At 47.7% G+C, this 13659-nt stretch overlaps 1 protein-coding gene across 1 annotated transcript; it reads right to left on the bottom strand.

The window, feature by feature from the left end:
• Positions 1 to 5341: 5341 nt before the first annotated feature.
• On the bottom strand, positions 5342 to 13221 carry LOC123067434 (uncharacterized). Its single transcript, XM_044490230.1, has 3 exons — positions 13218 to 13221; positions 12146 to 12976; positions 5342 to 6135 (listed from the first exon to the last, which is right to left on the bottom strand). The coding sequence occupies exons 1-3, from the start codon at positions 13219 to 13221 to the stop codon at positions 5552 to 5554; spliced, it is 1419 nt and encodes a 472-aa protein (XP_044346165.1). The 3' UTR covers positions 5342 to 5551.
• Positions 13222 to 13659: the final 438 nt, after the last annotated feature.

Raw genomic sequence — 13659 nt, 5'->3', positions numbered from 1 at the left:
TCCTGTGACAACTACACCAACTAGTGAGGAAGCTAATGATATTGATCATGAAACTTCAGATCAAGTTACTACCGAACCTTGTAGGTCAACCAGAGTAAGATCCACACCAGAGTGGTACGATAATCCTATTTCTGGAAGTCATGTTACTTGACCATGGTGAGCCTACGAACTATGAGGAAGTGATGATAAGCCCAGATTCCACAAAATGGCTTGAGGCCATGAAATCTGAGATGGGATCCATGTATGAGAACAAAGTGTGGACTTTGGTGGACTTGCCCGATGATCGGCAAGCCATAGAAATAAATGGATTTCTAAAGAGGAAGACGGACACTGATAGTAGTGTTACTATCTACAAAGCTAGACTTGTCGAAAAAGGTTTTTGACAAAGTTCAAGGTGTTGAATACAATGAGATTTTCTTACTCGTATCGATGCTTAAAAATCTGTCCGAATCATGTTAGCAATTGCCACATTTTATGAAATTTGGCAAATGGATGTCAAAACTGCATTCCTTAATGGATTTATTAAAGAAGAGTTGTATATGATGCAACCAGAAGGTTTTGTCAATCCAAAAGGTGCTAACAAAATGTGCAAGCTCCAGCGATCCATCTATGGACTGGTGCAAGCATCTTAGAGTTGGAATATACGCTTTGATAAGTTGATCAAAGCATATAGTTTTATACAGACTTGCGATGAAGCCTGTATTTACAATAAAGTGAGTGGGAGCACTACCGCCTTTCTGATAAATATATGTGAGTAACATATTGTTGATCAGAAATGATGTAGAATTTTTCTAGAAAGCATAAAGGAGTATTTGAAAGGAGTTCTTTAAAAGAAAGACCTCAGTAAAGCTACTTACATATTGAGAATCAAGATCTATTGAGATAGATCAAGACGCTTGATAAGTTTTTTCAATAAGTACATACCTTGTCAAGATTTTGAAGTAGTTCAAAATGGAACAATCAAAGAAAGAGTTCTTGCCTGTGTTGCAAAGGTATGAAATTTAGTAAGACTCAAATCCCGACCACGGTAGAAAATAGAAAAGAGAATGAAAGTCATTCCCTATTCCTCAGTCATAGGTTCTATAAAGTATGCTATGCTATGTACCAAACCTATTGTATACCTTGCTCTGAATTTGGCAAGGGAGTACAATAGTGATCTAGGAGTAGATCCCTGGATATCGGTCAAGAATATCCTCAGTGAGAACTAAGGAAATATTTCTCGATTATGGAGGTGATAAAAGAGCCCATCGTAAAGAGTTACATCGGTGCAAGCTTTCACACCAATCCAGATGACTCTAAGTCTCAATCTGGATACATATTGAAAGTGGGAGCAATTAGCTAGAGTAGCTCCGTGCAGAGCATTATAGACATAGAATATTTGCAAAATACATACGGCTCTGAATGTGACAGACCCGTTGACTAAGCTTCTCCCACAAGCAAAACATGATCACACCTTAGTACTCTTTGGGTGTTAATCACATAGCGATGTGAACTAGATTATTGACTCTAGTAACGAGTAAAGAGACTTGCCAGTAACGAGATTGAACTAGGTATTGAGATACCGACGATCGAATCTCGGGCAAGTAACATACCGATGACAAAGGGAACAACGTATGTTGTTATGCGGTTTGACCGATAAAGATCTTCGTAGAATATGTAGGAGCCAATATGAGCATCCAGGTTCCGCTATTGGTTATTGACCGGAAACGTGTCTCGGTCATGTCTACATAGTTCTCGAACCCGTAGGGTCCGCACGCTTAAGGTTTCGATGAAAGTTATATTATGAGTTTATGTGATTTGATGTACCGAAGGTAGTTCAGAGTCCCGGATGAGATCGGGGACATGACGAGGAGTCTCGAAATGGTCGAGACGTAAAGATCGATATATTGGACGACTATATTCGGACATAGGAAAGGTTCCGAGTGATTCAGATATTTTCGGGGGTACCGGGGAGTTACGGGAATACGAGGAAGAAGCAATGGGCCTCATGGGCCAAGTGGTGGAAGAGAGGAGGCAGGGCGCGCGCCCCCCCCTAGCCCAAACCGAATTGGACTAGGGGGGCGGCCCCGCTTTCCTCTTTTTCCTCCCTCTCCTTCCTTCTCCTTCTCCTTCCCTTCCTCCCCCTCTCCTACTTGGACTAGGAAAGAGGGGGGAATCCTACTTGGAGTAGGATTGCCCCCCTTGGGCGCGCCTCCTCCCCCCTTTATATATGGAGGAGGGAGGCACCCCATAGGGACAACAATTGATCTCTTGATCTCTTAGCCGTGCGCGGTGCCCCCCTCCACCACAGTCCTCCTCGATAATATTGTAGCGGTTCTTAGGCGAAGCCCTGCGACGGTAGAACATCAAGATCGTCACCACGCCGTCGTGCTGACGGAACTGTCCCTTGACACTCGGCTGGATCAGAGTATGAGGGACGTCATCGAGCTGAACGTGTGCTAGAACTCAGAGGTGCCGTAGTTTCGGTGCTTGATCGGTCGGGCCATGAAGACGTACGACTACATCAATCGCGTTGTTCTAACGCTTCCGCTTTCGGTCTACGAGGGTACGTGAACACACTCTCCCCTCTCGTTGCTATGCATCACCATGATCTTGCGTGTGCGTAGGAATTTTTTTGAAATTATTACGTTCCCCAACAAAAAGGGGATCTGAGCGAGAGGGAATGCGTGGGGTAGCTTGGGTTCGGGTCGTCGAGATGGGGATGGGTGTCTTGAGGGCGCCAGGGAGCCGCCCGATGGCCGCCACAGCGACAACCGAGGCTGTGATGGGCATTGGGGGTGGCCACGCCCGCATGGTGGGCTGAGGCCCAATGGGGCAGGAGGCTTTCTCTTTTTCCTTTTTTTTCATTTTTGTTTTCTTTTTAATTTCCTTTTATTTTAGTTTTATAAAATATAAACCTAGTCCCTAAATTACTATTATTAATTATGCCACTGCCAAATTTAGTTTAGTACTTAAATACAATACCTTGCAATCTTTATTATTTAAAAAGCATTTACATAATTGTTTTAGCCCCTGTTTTATCTATTTTACGGCATTTAAAAACTTTATAAAATATGGGTTTCAACATGAAAATTACTCATTGATTATTTGCAATAGAATGAACATTTTTATTTTGCTGTTTGAATAAATATTATTTTTACTTTATTTTAAATTTGAAATTGATTTGAATTTTGCTCAAATGACAAATGGATTAGCAAAAGGTGATGACATGGCACCATTAGAGGGAGATTACTGTAGCTTGACACTGGGGGTGTTACAAGGGAGTACAGGGCTCCTCATGACCAACGTGTCGCAGCATACTGGAATAGAACTTTGGTGGCGCCGGAGGTCATCGGTTTGGAGCCGAAGGAGGAAGAAGCGGTGGAGATTGTTATCAGGGCGCCGGAGCCAGGCTATCATACTTTGCCAGTCGACCTGGACTCTGGCGAGGATGATGATATGGTGGTCCAGGCGGAGGACAAGAACAAGTCCAAGGCCGCCCGTCACTCCAACAGCCTCAAGGGTCGCCGGGGCTAAGATTAGAAACTAATGTGTAAGATTTACCGCCAATCCCCATTCCCCTTGTACTCAATCCTGATCGGAACCCTAAAATCCATCGCTACTAGGAACTCATGATGATGTTAATCAATACTATGGCTATTTACCCTGATTACCCATTCCCCTAGAATGCAAATCGAATGCGAAGTAAGTGGTGATGGTGAAAAAAGTGCTTACCACCATTGCCGAAGTGTTGTGGGTGATGTTGCGGATCGAATGCCGGTGATGAAGGTCGGTGGTCGTCTTGTTGTTCTCCGATCCGCTGAACACCGCTGCCGCCGGTGGGAGTGAGAGAGTGGGGAGAGGGAAGAGAGAGTGGCGAGGGAAGGTGGCGGTAATTATTGCCGACGCTTCGGGAAGCAACACGGCTTCTCGAGCGAGGTTCCCCGCGTGCAGCTGCCGCCATCCACGTGCATCGAGCGGGCCTAGCTCTGGAAAAACTGCCGATTTGAGCGTTCCCAGCGGGCCTGGCTGGGAGGTGCTTTGAGGTCCGTGCGATGCAATCCCAAAAACGAATGCAAGACATCAAACAGCCCATTTTCTTCCCGTGCGGGCCTGGTTGGCCTCTATGTGGGCTACCAAACACGCCCTTATGTGATTTAGAACTCAAGAGTGTGGAAGCATCTTTGTTCACCAAAATGCAGAGTAGGGCTTGTGCCCATGGACGGGAACATTTGGGTTTCGGGTGTAATTATACCTGATATTTTTTTTAAAAAAAAATAGTAATTTGTAAGAAAGTCAAAAAAATCCGAAACTTTTTGCAAACAAAGTAGATTTATTGTTGCACTCATATAAAATCTTTCACGAAGAAATGACTTTCATGTTGTTGTGGACGTAAAAAATAAATTTGTCACTATATACGAGGTAATGTTCATGCTATTGCGAGAGAATATTTGTCATTTTTGTCAGAGAATATTCCGTTACAGAATATTTTTGTACACAGAAACGACAGCTCAAGTTTGTTGAAAATAGAATTTGGAGTGTTTTGACTTTTACTCCCTCCGTTCCTAAATATAAGTCTTTTACAGATTTCAATATTGACTACATACGGATGTATATAGACATAGTTTAGAGTGTTGATTCACTTCTTTTTTTCGTATGTAGTCCATATTGGAATATCTAAAAAGACTTATATTTAGGAACGGAGGAAGTACTGAATATTTTTTAAATAAAATCAGTTATCATGTGTAATTACCACCATGTTCCAAAGCATATTTTCCTTGTGTCCATTCATGTAATCTGAACATTTTTCTCTGCACTTCCTTTCCTCTTCTCGAAAAACACATGCATGTAAGCGAGCGAGATTACAGGCTAAAGACCATGATGGGAAGTTCATCAATGCAGAATTTTAGAGAACTTGACTAACTGTAAATTGCATCAGCGCAACTCTGGAAAGCTGCTTAATAAGACAGAATTAGGAAACTAACTAGTAACTTGGCAGAAACTTGCCCCACGACAATTTAGAGCAGTAACTAACTCTATAGAAATGCTTAATCAGACACAATTGTAGGAAACTAGTACTCCTACATAGTAACTTCACAGAAACTAGCACAAAAAACATGAGATCGGATCATTACATGATCATCCAATCTACTTCACATCTTAACATGAGATCGGATCATTACATGCAGTTCAAGATTCGGAGTACAAGTTGGAAATAATCTGGAAGCAAAGTGAACCATGCATATTAATAAATGGTATCTGATGCATACAGGACGAAATTAGCACAAGCAAGAGTGCAAGACAGACAGTCGGTGTAAGCCGAAATCTGTACACGAACATGAACAGAGGCAGAGCAACCAGATCAATCAAATTCATACCAAAATCCATTCAAGCAATACTGGACAAAAATGTGACCAGAAGTAGAACACATTGCATACGTGACCAGGAGTAGAACACATTACATACTCATCACGGCACGATACGACTGTCTAGTCTCTCGTTCGAACTACTAGTAGCAAATCCTTCATGGCTAGAAACACAGAAGAACAAAATGATCGAGAAGACTCACGCATCACTCACCAGGAGCTACTTGCCTCTTGGGAGAAGTCATCGCTGAGGAGGGGCAGTCGCCGAAGGGTCCCCCGACGCTGCAGGTGCTGGTCTGGACGGCGGACGCAGCGGCCACCGAGGCGGCGAGGTTGGCGAGGTTGAGGCGGGGTCGGGGGAACGGCATGTAGACGTCGTGGACGGCGATGCGGGAGTTGACCACCACGTCGAGCTCCTTGATGGGTATGTAGTTGATGCTGACGTCGATGTTGTAGGCCGACGCGGAGCCGGCGCCGTTGGTGACGACAAGGCTCTGGCCCTCGCCGGCCAGCGTGGGGAGGATCATGCCAGGGCGGAGGCGAAGGAGGTCGGCGTGGGTGAGGCGGTGGTCGGGGACGATGTGGAAGCGCAACGCTGAGACGTAGTGGTGGCCTCCGCCGACGAAGATGGCCTGGTCGTCGAGCGCGAAGAGCGTCAGGTTGGCGAACCTCTCGAGCTCGGCGAGCTTGACGCGCATGGCCAGCGCCATGAAGCCGTAGCCCCGGTCGCGGAGACGCGCGATGGCGTCGCGGATCATGATGCGCACCACGGAGGCGGCGGTGACAGGACCTAGTGAGGGCGATCTCTGAATTTGCACACAATTGGAAAGAACACAGGAATTCGGTGGGAAATTTGGGGATCGATTGACTCAGATCCGAAACAGGAAGCTAGGGTTTTCGCCAGCCGGAACACGGCGGCTACAAGGGCCAAGCCCGGAATAATTCAGCGTGCCCCTCTCCACAAGCCGGAGGGGATTATATAAAGCAAAATTCAGGTAAAGTAGATAGCGACAGGTTCGACAGGTAAAAGGACAGCGCGGTAACTTTTAAAAAGTAGAGCGAAACGATTCCAGCCGTCCAGATGAAGATCAACGGCTGATGGACACCCTTAAACGGCGAAGCGGTAAGTACTTCACCTCGCCGCCCGATCACAGATCAACGGTCCTAGCTCCTCCAGACAAAACTCACAGCACTGTGGATTATCAGATGAGCTTCCGCTTTGGGCAGGCCTGACAATTCCCCCCTGCTAACAACAGACTTGCCCTCAAGGATGGAATTCTGGGAAAATCTTCTGTATGAAAGCCGCATCCTCCCAGGTTGCATTCTCTACTGGTAAATTGAGCCACTTGATGTGCCATTGCACCACTGGAATACTAATATCACCCTGAACCCGAGGGATCAACCTTCTGTCCAGCAGAGTTTCAGGTTGAATTAGAATGTGACCCTGTTCATCGAGGAGCGGTAAGGATGGGTTTGGGACAGCTTCCGGCCCAATGTGCTTTTTGAGTTGACTGACATGGAAGGTGGGGTGGAGCTGACAGCCCTCAGGAAGAAGGAGGCGATAAGCTACAGCTCCAATTCTTTCCATGACTCTGAAGGGACCATAGTACTTGGAATGTAGCTTCAGATGTCTGTGTATACTTAGGCTAGTGTGCCTGTATGGTTGTAATTTTACATAGACCATATCTCCAACTGCAAGCTGTCTTTCAGATCTCTTTTTGTCAGCAAAGAACTTCATTCTTTCTTGTGCTTTGAGCAAGTTGTCTTTTATCTGTTGAGCTATTGTGTCCCTGTCCAACTGAGCATGGTGATCGTCTCCTTCCACTGGTGGTAGCATTAGTTCTGCAATTAGGGGAGGAGGTCTTGCATACAGAGCTTGGAAAGGGGTCATTTTCAGAGAAGTGTGGAAGGTGGTGTTGTACCACCACTCAGCCATGAAGAGCCAAGAGTGCCATTTCTTGGGCTGAGCAAAAGCCATGCATCTTAAGTAATTTTCCAGACACTGGTTCACCCTTTCAGTTTGACCATATGATTGTGGGTGGTAGGAAGTACTCATGTGCAGTTTGACTCCCATTTTGGTGAACAGATGTTGCCAAAGATGACTAGTGAAAATCCTATCTCTGTCTGTTACTATGACAGTGGGCAGTCCATGCAGTCTGAATATATTGTCAGTAAAAGCTTGAGCTACTGTTTTGACTGTAATTGGGTGCCTCATAGCAACAAAATGAGCATATTTGGTGAAACGATCCACCACCACCAAAATCATGTCTTTGTGTTCAGATTTTGGTAGGCCTTCTACAAAGTCCATGCTTATGTGAGTCCAAGCAAAATCAGGAACTGGGAGAGGTTGCAGCAAGCCAGGAGGGTGCACATGTTGGGCTTTGTTCAATTGGCAGATAGGGCACTGTTGAACAAAGGTTTGCACAGCTTTTCTCATGCCAGGCCAAGTGAAAAGGATTTTCAGTCTGTGATATGTAGCTCTTTCTCCAGAGTGGCCTCCTAGTTCAGATTTGTGGAAGGAAGTCAACAGGGAGGTTTTGAGTTCACTGTTATTGCCAACCATGATTTTGCCCTTGTACCTGAGTACTCCACTGGTAAGAGTGTAAGGAGGCTGAGCAGCTGGATCAATTGCAAGTTTAGTAATGAGTTCAGAACATTTAGTGTCCCCCTTGTAACTGTTCACAACTTCAGTAATCCAGGATGGAATTGTTGTGCTAGAACCCAAAATATTGAGAGCATGTTTAACTCTGGAAAGAGCATCTGCTACTCTGTTTTCCTTGCCTTTCTTGTATTCCACTGTGAAGTTGTAACCCATTAATTTAATGAGAAGTTTGTCCTGAATCCCTTCAGTGACCTTTTGCTCTTGTATGTATTTCAAACTCTGCTGGTCAGTTCTGATAATCAGAGAATATGAAGCAAAGTAGTGCTTCCATTTCTTAATTGCTTCAATGATTGCCAATGCTTCCTTATCATAAGTGGACCATCCAGCAGCTTTAGGCCCTAAGGCTTTGCTCATGTATGCAATAGGCTGTCCTTTTTGCATTAGGACTGCTCCAATTCCATATCCAGAAGCATCTGCTTCCAATACAAAGGGCAAGGAAAAATCAGGTAAGGCAAGAACTGGGGCAGAGGTCATTCTGTTCTTAAGTTGTTGGAAAGCAGCTTGTTGTGTTTCAGTCCAGATAAATCCATCCTTTTTCAAGGCATCAAATAGTGGCTTGCAGATCAGACCATAATTCTGAACAAACCTACTATAGTACCCAGCTAATCCCAAGAAACTCCTCAAGTGTGTCACATTCTGGGGTGTGGGCCAATTTAAAATTGCCTCTACTTTAGCAGGGTCTGTAGAAACTCCCTTGTCAGAGATCACATAGCCCAAGTACTCCACTTTGTTTTGTGCAAATGTGCACTTAGAGAGCTTTGCATACAATTGATGTTTTCTGAGTGCTTCCAGAACCAAGGCTACATGTTCCAAGTGCTCCTTGTATGTCTTGCTAAAGATGAGGATATCGTCAAAGAAAACTAGCACACAGTGTCTCAGAAGGGGTCCCAATACTGTGTGCATGAGTTCTGTAAATGTATGGGGGCCATTGGTTACTCCAAAGGGCATTACTAGGAACTCAAACAGGCCTATGTGTGTGCTGAAAGCTGTTTTCTCAATGTCCCCTTCCTTCATTCTGATTTGATGATAACCACTCCTCAGATCCAGTTTGGTGAATATTTTTGCTCCATTAAGTTCATCCAAAAGATCCTCAATCATTGGTATAGGATACTTGTTCTTGATGGTGTGAGTATTCAGTTTCCTGTAATCAATGCAGAGTCTCCAAGTCATATCCTTTTTCTTTACTAGAATAGCAGGAGAGGAATATGGACTGTGACTTAGTCTGATAATTCCTTTATTGAGGAGATCTTTAATGATTTCCTCTAGAGCATTTTTCTGGTGATGTGGCAACCTGTATCCTCTCTGGTTTATAACCGGGGCTCCTGGCTCCAGGTTAATTGCATGGTCACATTCTCTTTGAGGAGGTAAACCAGTAGGCTCTGCAAAAACATCCTTGAAGTTATCTAAAAGTGTAGGAATTCCAGGTTTCTTGACAGAGTCATCTATGGTTTCAAGTTGCACTGGTTGCATCCACATCAGGGCTCCAGTGAGCAAGTCATCCATTATGTTCTCCATATCTTGCAGTAAAGGAGTACAGGGACTTGTGGGCAAGCTCTCATCCAAGAAGGTTATTTGTTTTCCATTTAGAAGTTTAATTCCAAGCTTCATGTTGGGCAGATCAAAAATAACAGGACTATGCTTAAACATCCAGTCAGCTCCAAGTATAATATCATATCCAGTAAGTTTCAACATCCTGAAATCAGACGTTAATTCCACCCCTTGGACAGTGTATTTGGTGTTGTAGAGAGAGAAGTCACTGTATAGCTTGCCCCCATTTGCAACAGTTACTTGCACTTGGTTCACTGGTGTGGCTGGGCATCCCGATTGTAAGGCTAGGGCAGGAGAAATGAAGGTGGTAGTACTACCACTATCCACTAAAGCCAGGCCTACGGTGTTTCCAATTTGGACCTGCAGAGTGAAAGTGTTTTTCTTTTTGTCTTCAGGTACTCCTGTAACAGCATGCATAGAAATTTTGAGCTCTTGCTGATCAGGAGGCTCTTCCTCCCCATCTGACTGTACCTCCTCTACATCTACTATGTAGATGATGTCAGGATTTTCTGCTTGTTCTTGTAATGCTTGAATTTGAGCTTTCTGTGACAGTTTGCACACCTGCTTATGTCCTGGAAACCATGGCTCTCTGCATTTATAACAAGTGCCCTTTTCTCTGGCCTGTTGTATAACAGTAGCAAGTGATGTACTTGCAGGGATCACAGGTTTAGAGATTTCTCCTGGAGTTCCTCTTTTGTAGTTTGGCACATAGGACTTGTGAGTTGTAGTTGCAGGACATGATTTCTCAATTCTTCTAGCTAACCACATAGCTTTGGTCATGTCAGTAGGTTCTAAACATTCCAAGTGACTTTGGATATAAGGATTCAGACCTGCAATGAAACTATGCATGTAATAGTCATCTGGTACTGCAGGGTTGTCCCTTCTCATCAAGTTCATGTGCTGCTCGAAATCAGCTATATACTGGGCAACTGAAGTTTGCTGAGTTAACTTGTGGAATGCTTTCACATTTTCACACACAGATGTTATGGCAAATCTTTTAATAGCAGAGCAGAACTTGTGCCAAGGAGTGTGATGAGCAATGAACCCAGTACCTCTCCACCATTGTATGGCCTCTCCCTTCAAATAGGAAACAGCTATCTCAGTCCTCTGTTCAATTGGTGTTCTTGCAGCTGAGAAGTATTGTTCAATGTTTTGTATCCATGAGTCAGCATCCACTCCATCAAATTCAGCAATGTTTAATTTTGCAGGTTTAACACTCATAAGATTTCTTCTGACTTCAGGAACATAGGGTCTGTTTCTTTCTCTTCTCCCCTCTGCTTCAGGCAATTCCTCTACTGTCATAATTTGTCTTATGACTTGTCCTTGTTGCTGTGGAGGTGTGATGAATTCCTGCTTATTAACATCATGGTTAGGATGCCTATAAGGTCCTTTAGGAGTGCCATCCATATCCAGTTCTCTGCCTGTAGCTTTGTCCACCAGAACAGCAGATCCGACAGTTGCAGGCTCATGTTTATCAGGAGGAAAATGGTTGTTCGGCAGCTGTTTTGGTCTCCCTGGAGGAACCACTGTGCTTCCTTGGCCAGATAATGGATCTGGTCTTTCTTCCTCCTCTTCGTCTTCTTCCCCTGTTTATTCTGCAGTTAGCTTCAGCAGGGTGGTCTGAATTTTCTTGAAATTCTTCTGTATGCTAGCGAAATTCTTGTTCACCGAATCTGTGAAATCATAGAATTCCTTTCTGTCTTCCTCTCTTTCTCGCCGGAGTGCTTTTATGTCAAGCTGCGGTGACTCAAGCTCCAAACAGTCAGTGTCTTGCGTCTCACCTGCCATGTCTCCCGGGTTTTTGTTGGTCATTCCTTGCAGATCTGGTCCAAGGGCGAAACTTGAGAAGAACGGAAGGAATTTTACACCGGTGGCCCGGAAACCCACCACTCGGAACCGATTTCACTCATCAGATCTGACAGAATAGCGCCTCAAAAGCAACAGCCTGAAGGGAGGGTTGGGTGGGATTTTGCACTGAAGAAAAGTTCTTCAGAAACCACGACTCCACCTTCTGCTGCCGATCGATCCTCCACCGCCACTCGCCGTCGATACTGCCGCCGCACCGGTCGAGAGACCAGATCGGATCTGGGCTCGGATTCCGCCTCCAAGGACTACAACCTACGCTCTGTATACCACTTGACAGGACCTAGTGAGGGCGATCTCTGAATTTGCACACAATTGGAAAGAACACAGGAATTCGGTGGGAAATTTGGGGATCGATTGACTCAGATCCGAAACAGGAAGCTAGGGTTTTCGCCAGCCGGAACACGGCGGCTACAAGGGCCAAGCCCGGAATAATTCAGCGTGCCCCTCTCCACAAGCCGGAGGGGGTTATATAAAGCAAAATTCAGGTAAAGTAGATAGCGACAGGTTCGGCAGGTAAAAGGACAGCGCGGTAACTTTTAAAAAGTAGAGCGAAACGATTCCAGCCATCCAGATGAAGATCAACGGCTGATGGACACCCTTAAATGGCGAAGCGGTAAGTACTTCACCTCGCCGCCCGATCACAGATCAACGGTCCTAGCTCCTCCAGACAAAACTCACAACACTGTGGATTATCAGATGAGCTTCCGCTTTGGGCAGGCCTGACAGGCGGTCGCCGCGGAGGCAGCGGCGGAGCGGGCGGTGCCGGTGAGGAGGTGGTGGTGCGGGCCGCCGAAGCAGGAGTGGGTGAGCGGGCGCAGGAAGCCGTGGATGCCGTGGACAACGTAGCGGCCGTCGTTGTAGAGCTCGGGGTGGGACACCTCGATGCCATCGGCGTAGATCTTGGCGTAGTGGATGCCGAAGGGGCCCCGCTCGGTGAGGACCTGGATGCAGAAGCCGACGGAGGCGGACGGGATCTTCATGGTGGCGGCGGCGGTGAGCTCGGAGTAGGGGTAGTAGCCCATGGCGATGTGCTGCTCGAGGAGGTCTCGGCGCGAGCACATGGGGCAGGAGGCCTGGAGGAAGGAGTTGGGGGCCGCGAAGACGGTGATCGCCCCTGGCCACCTCGCGAGCGGCAGCGAGAGGGCGAGGAGCGGCGCCTCCGACGCCAACTCGTTGTACCCCAGGGAGGCGAGAACCCTGGAGAGCTGCTCCAGCCCCTGCTCGGCGTCGGACCCGGCGAGAGGCGGAGGCGGGCTCGCTGCCGCCACCGAGGCAGGGAGCGGAAGAAGCATCGTCGACGTGGACCCCTCCTCTTGCGGCTGCGGCGTCGCCTCTGCGAGATCCGGTGCCGCAACGAGCGTGGGGGGCGACGAGGCCGCGGCCGCTTGGGGCGGCACGACCAGAGCGGGACGGGCATCCGCCCACTCCGTGGCCTGCGCGTCGGCGAGGACGGAGTCGACGACGATGAGCAGAGACTGGGTGTCCGTGTCGAGGTGGTTTTGGTGCATCGAGGGCGCGACGCTAGGGACGGGGTGGAAGTGCTTGGTGTTGCAGGCTTAGAGCATCTCCAACAGCCCGCAAATTAGGCGTTTTAGCGCGCGCGCAACACGGCGGGTTGCTCCAGCGGGCGCGCAAAAATGGCGCACGCTATAACGGGTTGAGCGCGCGGTTGAAAACACTACCCCCGCGGCGTATTTCGGGCGCCAGCTACAGTGCGCGACACACTCGAGCGCTCGCGCCGCACTCTCTCCTCTCCTCGTCCTACGCCCCGCACGCGCCGGCGCCCTGCCACCCACCCATGGACGCGCACACCGGCGCCCCGCTCACCCCGCTGTACAGCCGCGACCCCGCCGCCGCCACCGCCACCGGAAACCCTAGCGCGGGAAGCGCTGGCTTCGCCACCGCCGGAGCTCCGCCGAGCGTCGGCCTCGCGCGCAGCCTCTTCTTGCCGCCGCGGATGACCACGGCGCCGGGTGGCGTCGCGCCGGCGCCGTCCCGTGCCGCCGCCGCACCGTCGAAGAAGGTCCCCAATGCGGCGCAGACGAAGAAGGGCAAAACATCCGCGAAGAAAAACAAGGCGGCGGACGGCTCCGGCACCACGAAGGCGAGGGGAAAGAAGCTTGCAGGGCTTTGGAGCACCCTCCGACACTATGGCCGCCATGGGAGGCATGAGTTTTGCTTCTCTCATGGGAGGCATGGGTGCACCTCCGGCCGCCATGGGTGGAATGTCTTTCGATG

This window comes from Triticum aestivum, chromosome 3B (assembly GCF_018294505.1).
Source record: "Triticum aestivum cultivar Chinese Spring chromosome 3B, IWGSC CS RefSeq v2.1, whole genome shotgun sequence".
Classification (NCBI taxonomy): Eukaryota; Viridiplantae; Streptophyta; class Magnoliopsida; order Poales; family Poaceae; genus Triticum; species Triticum aestivum.
This window is presented reverse-complemented; position numbering and strand designations above follow the sequence as displayed.

Coding starts and splice junctions, on each gene's coding strand:
- LOC123067434 (XM_044490230.1), bottom strand. Junction 6,136..12,145: donor TGCCTCCGCGGCGACCGCCT/GTCAGGCCTGCC, acceptor CGCCCTCACTAG/GTCCTGTCACCGCCGCCTCC.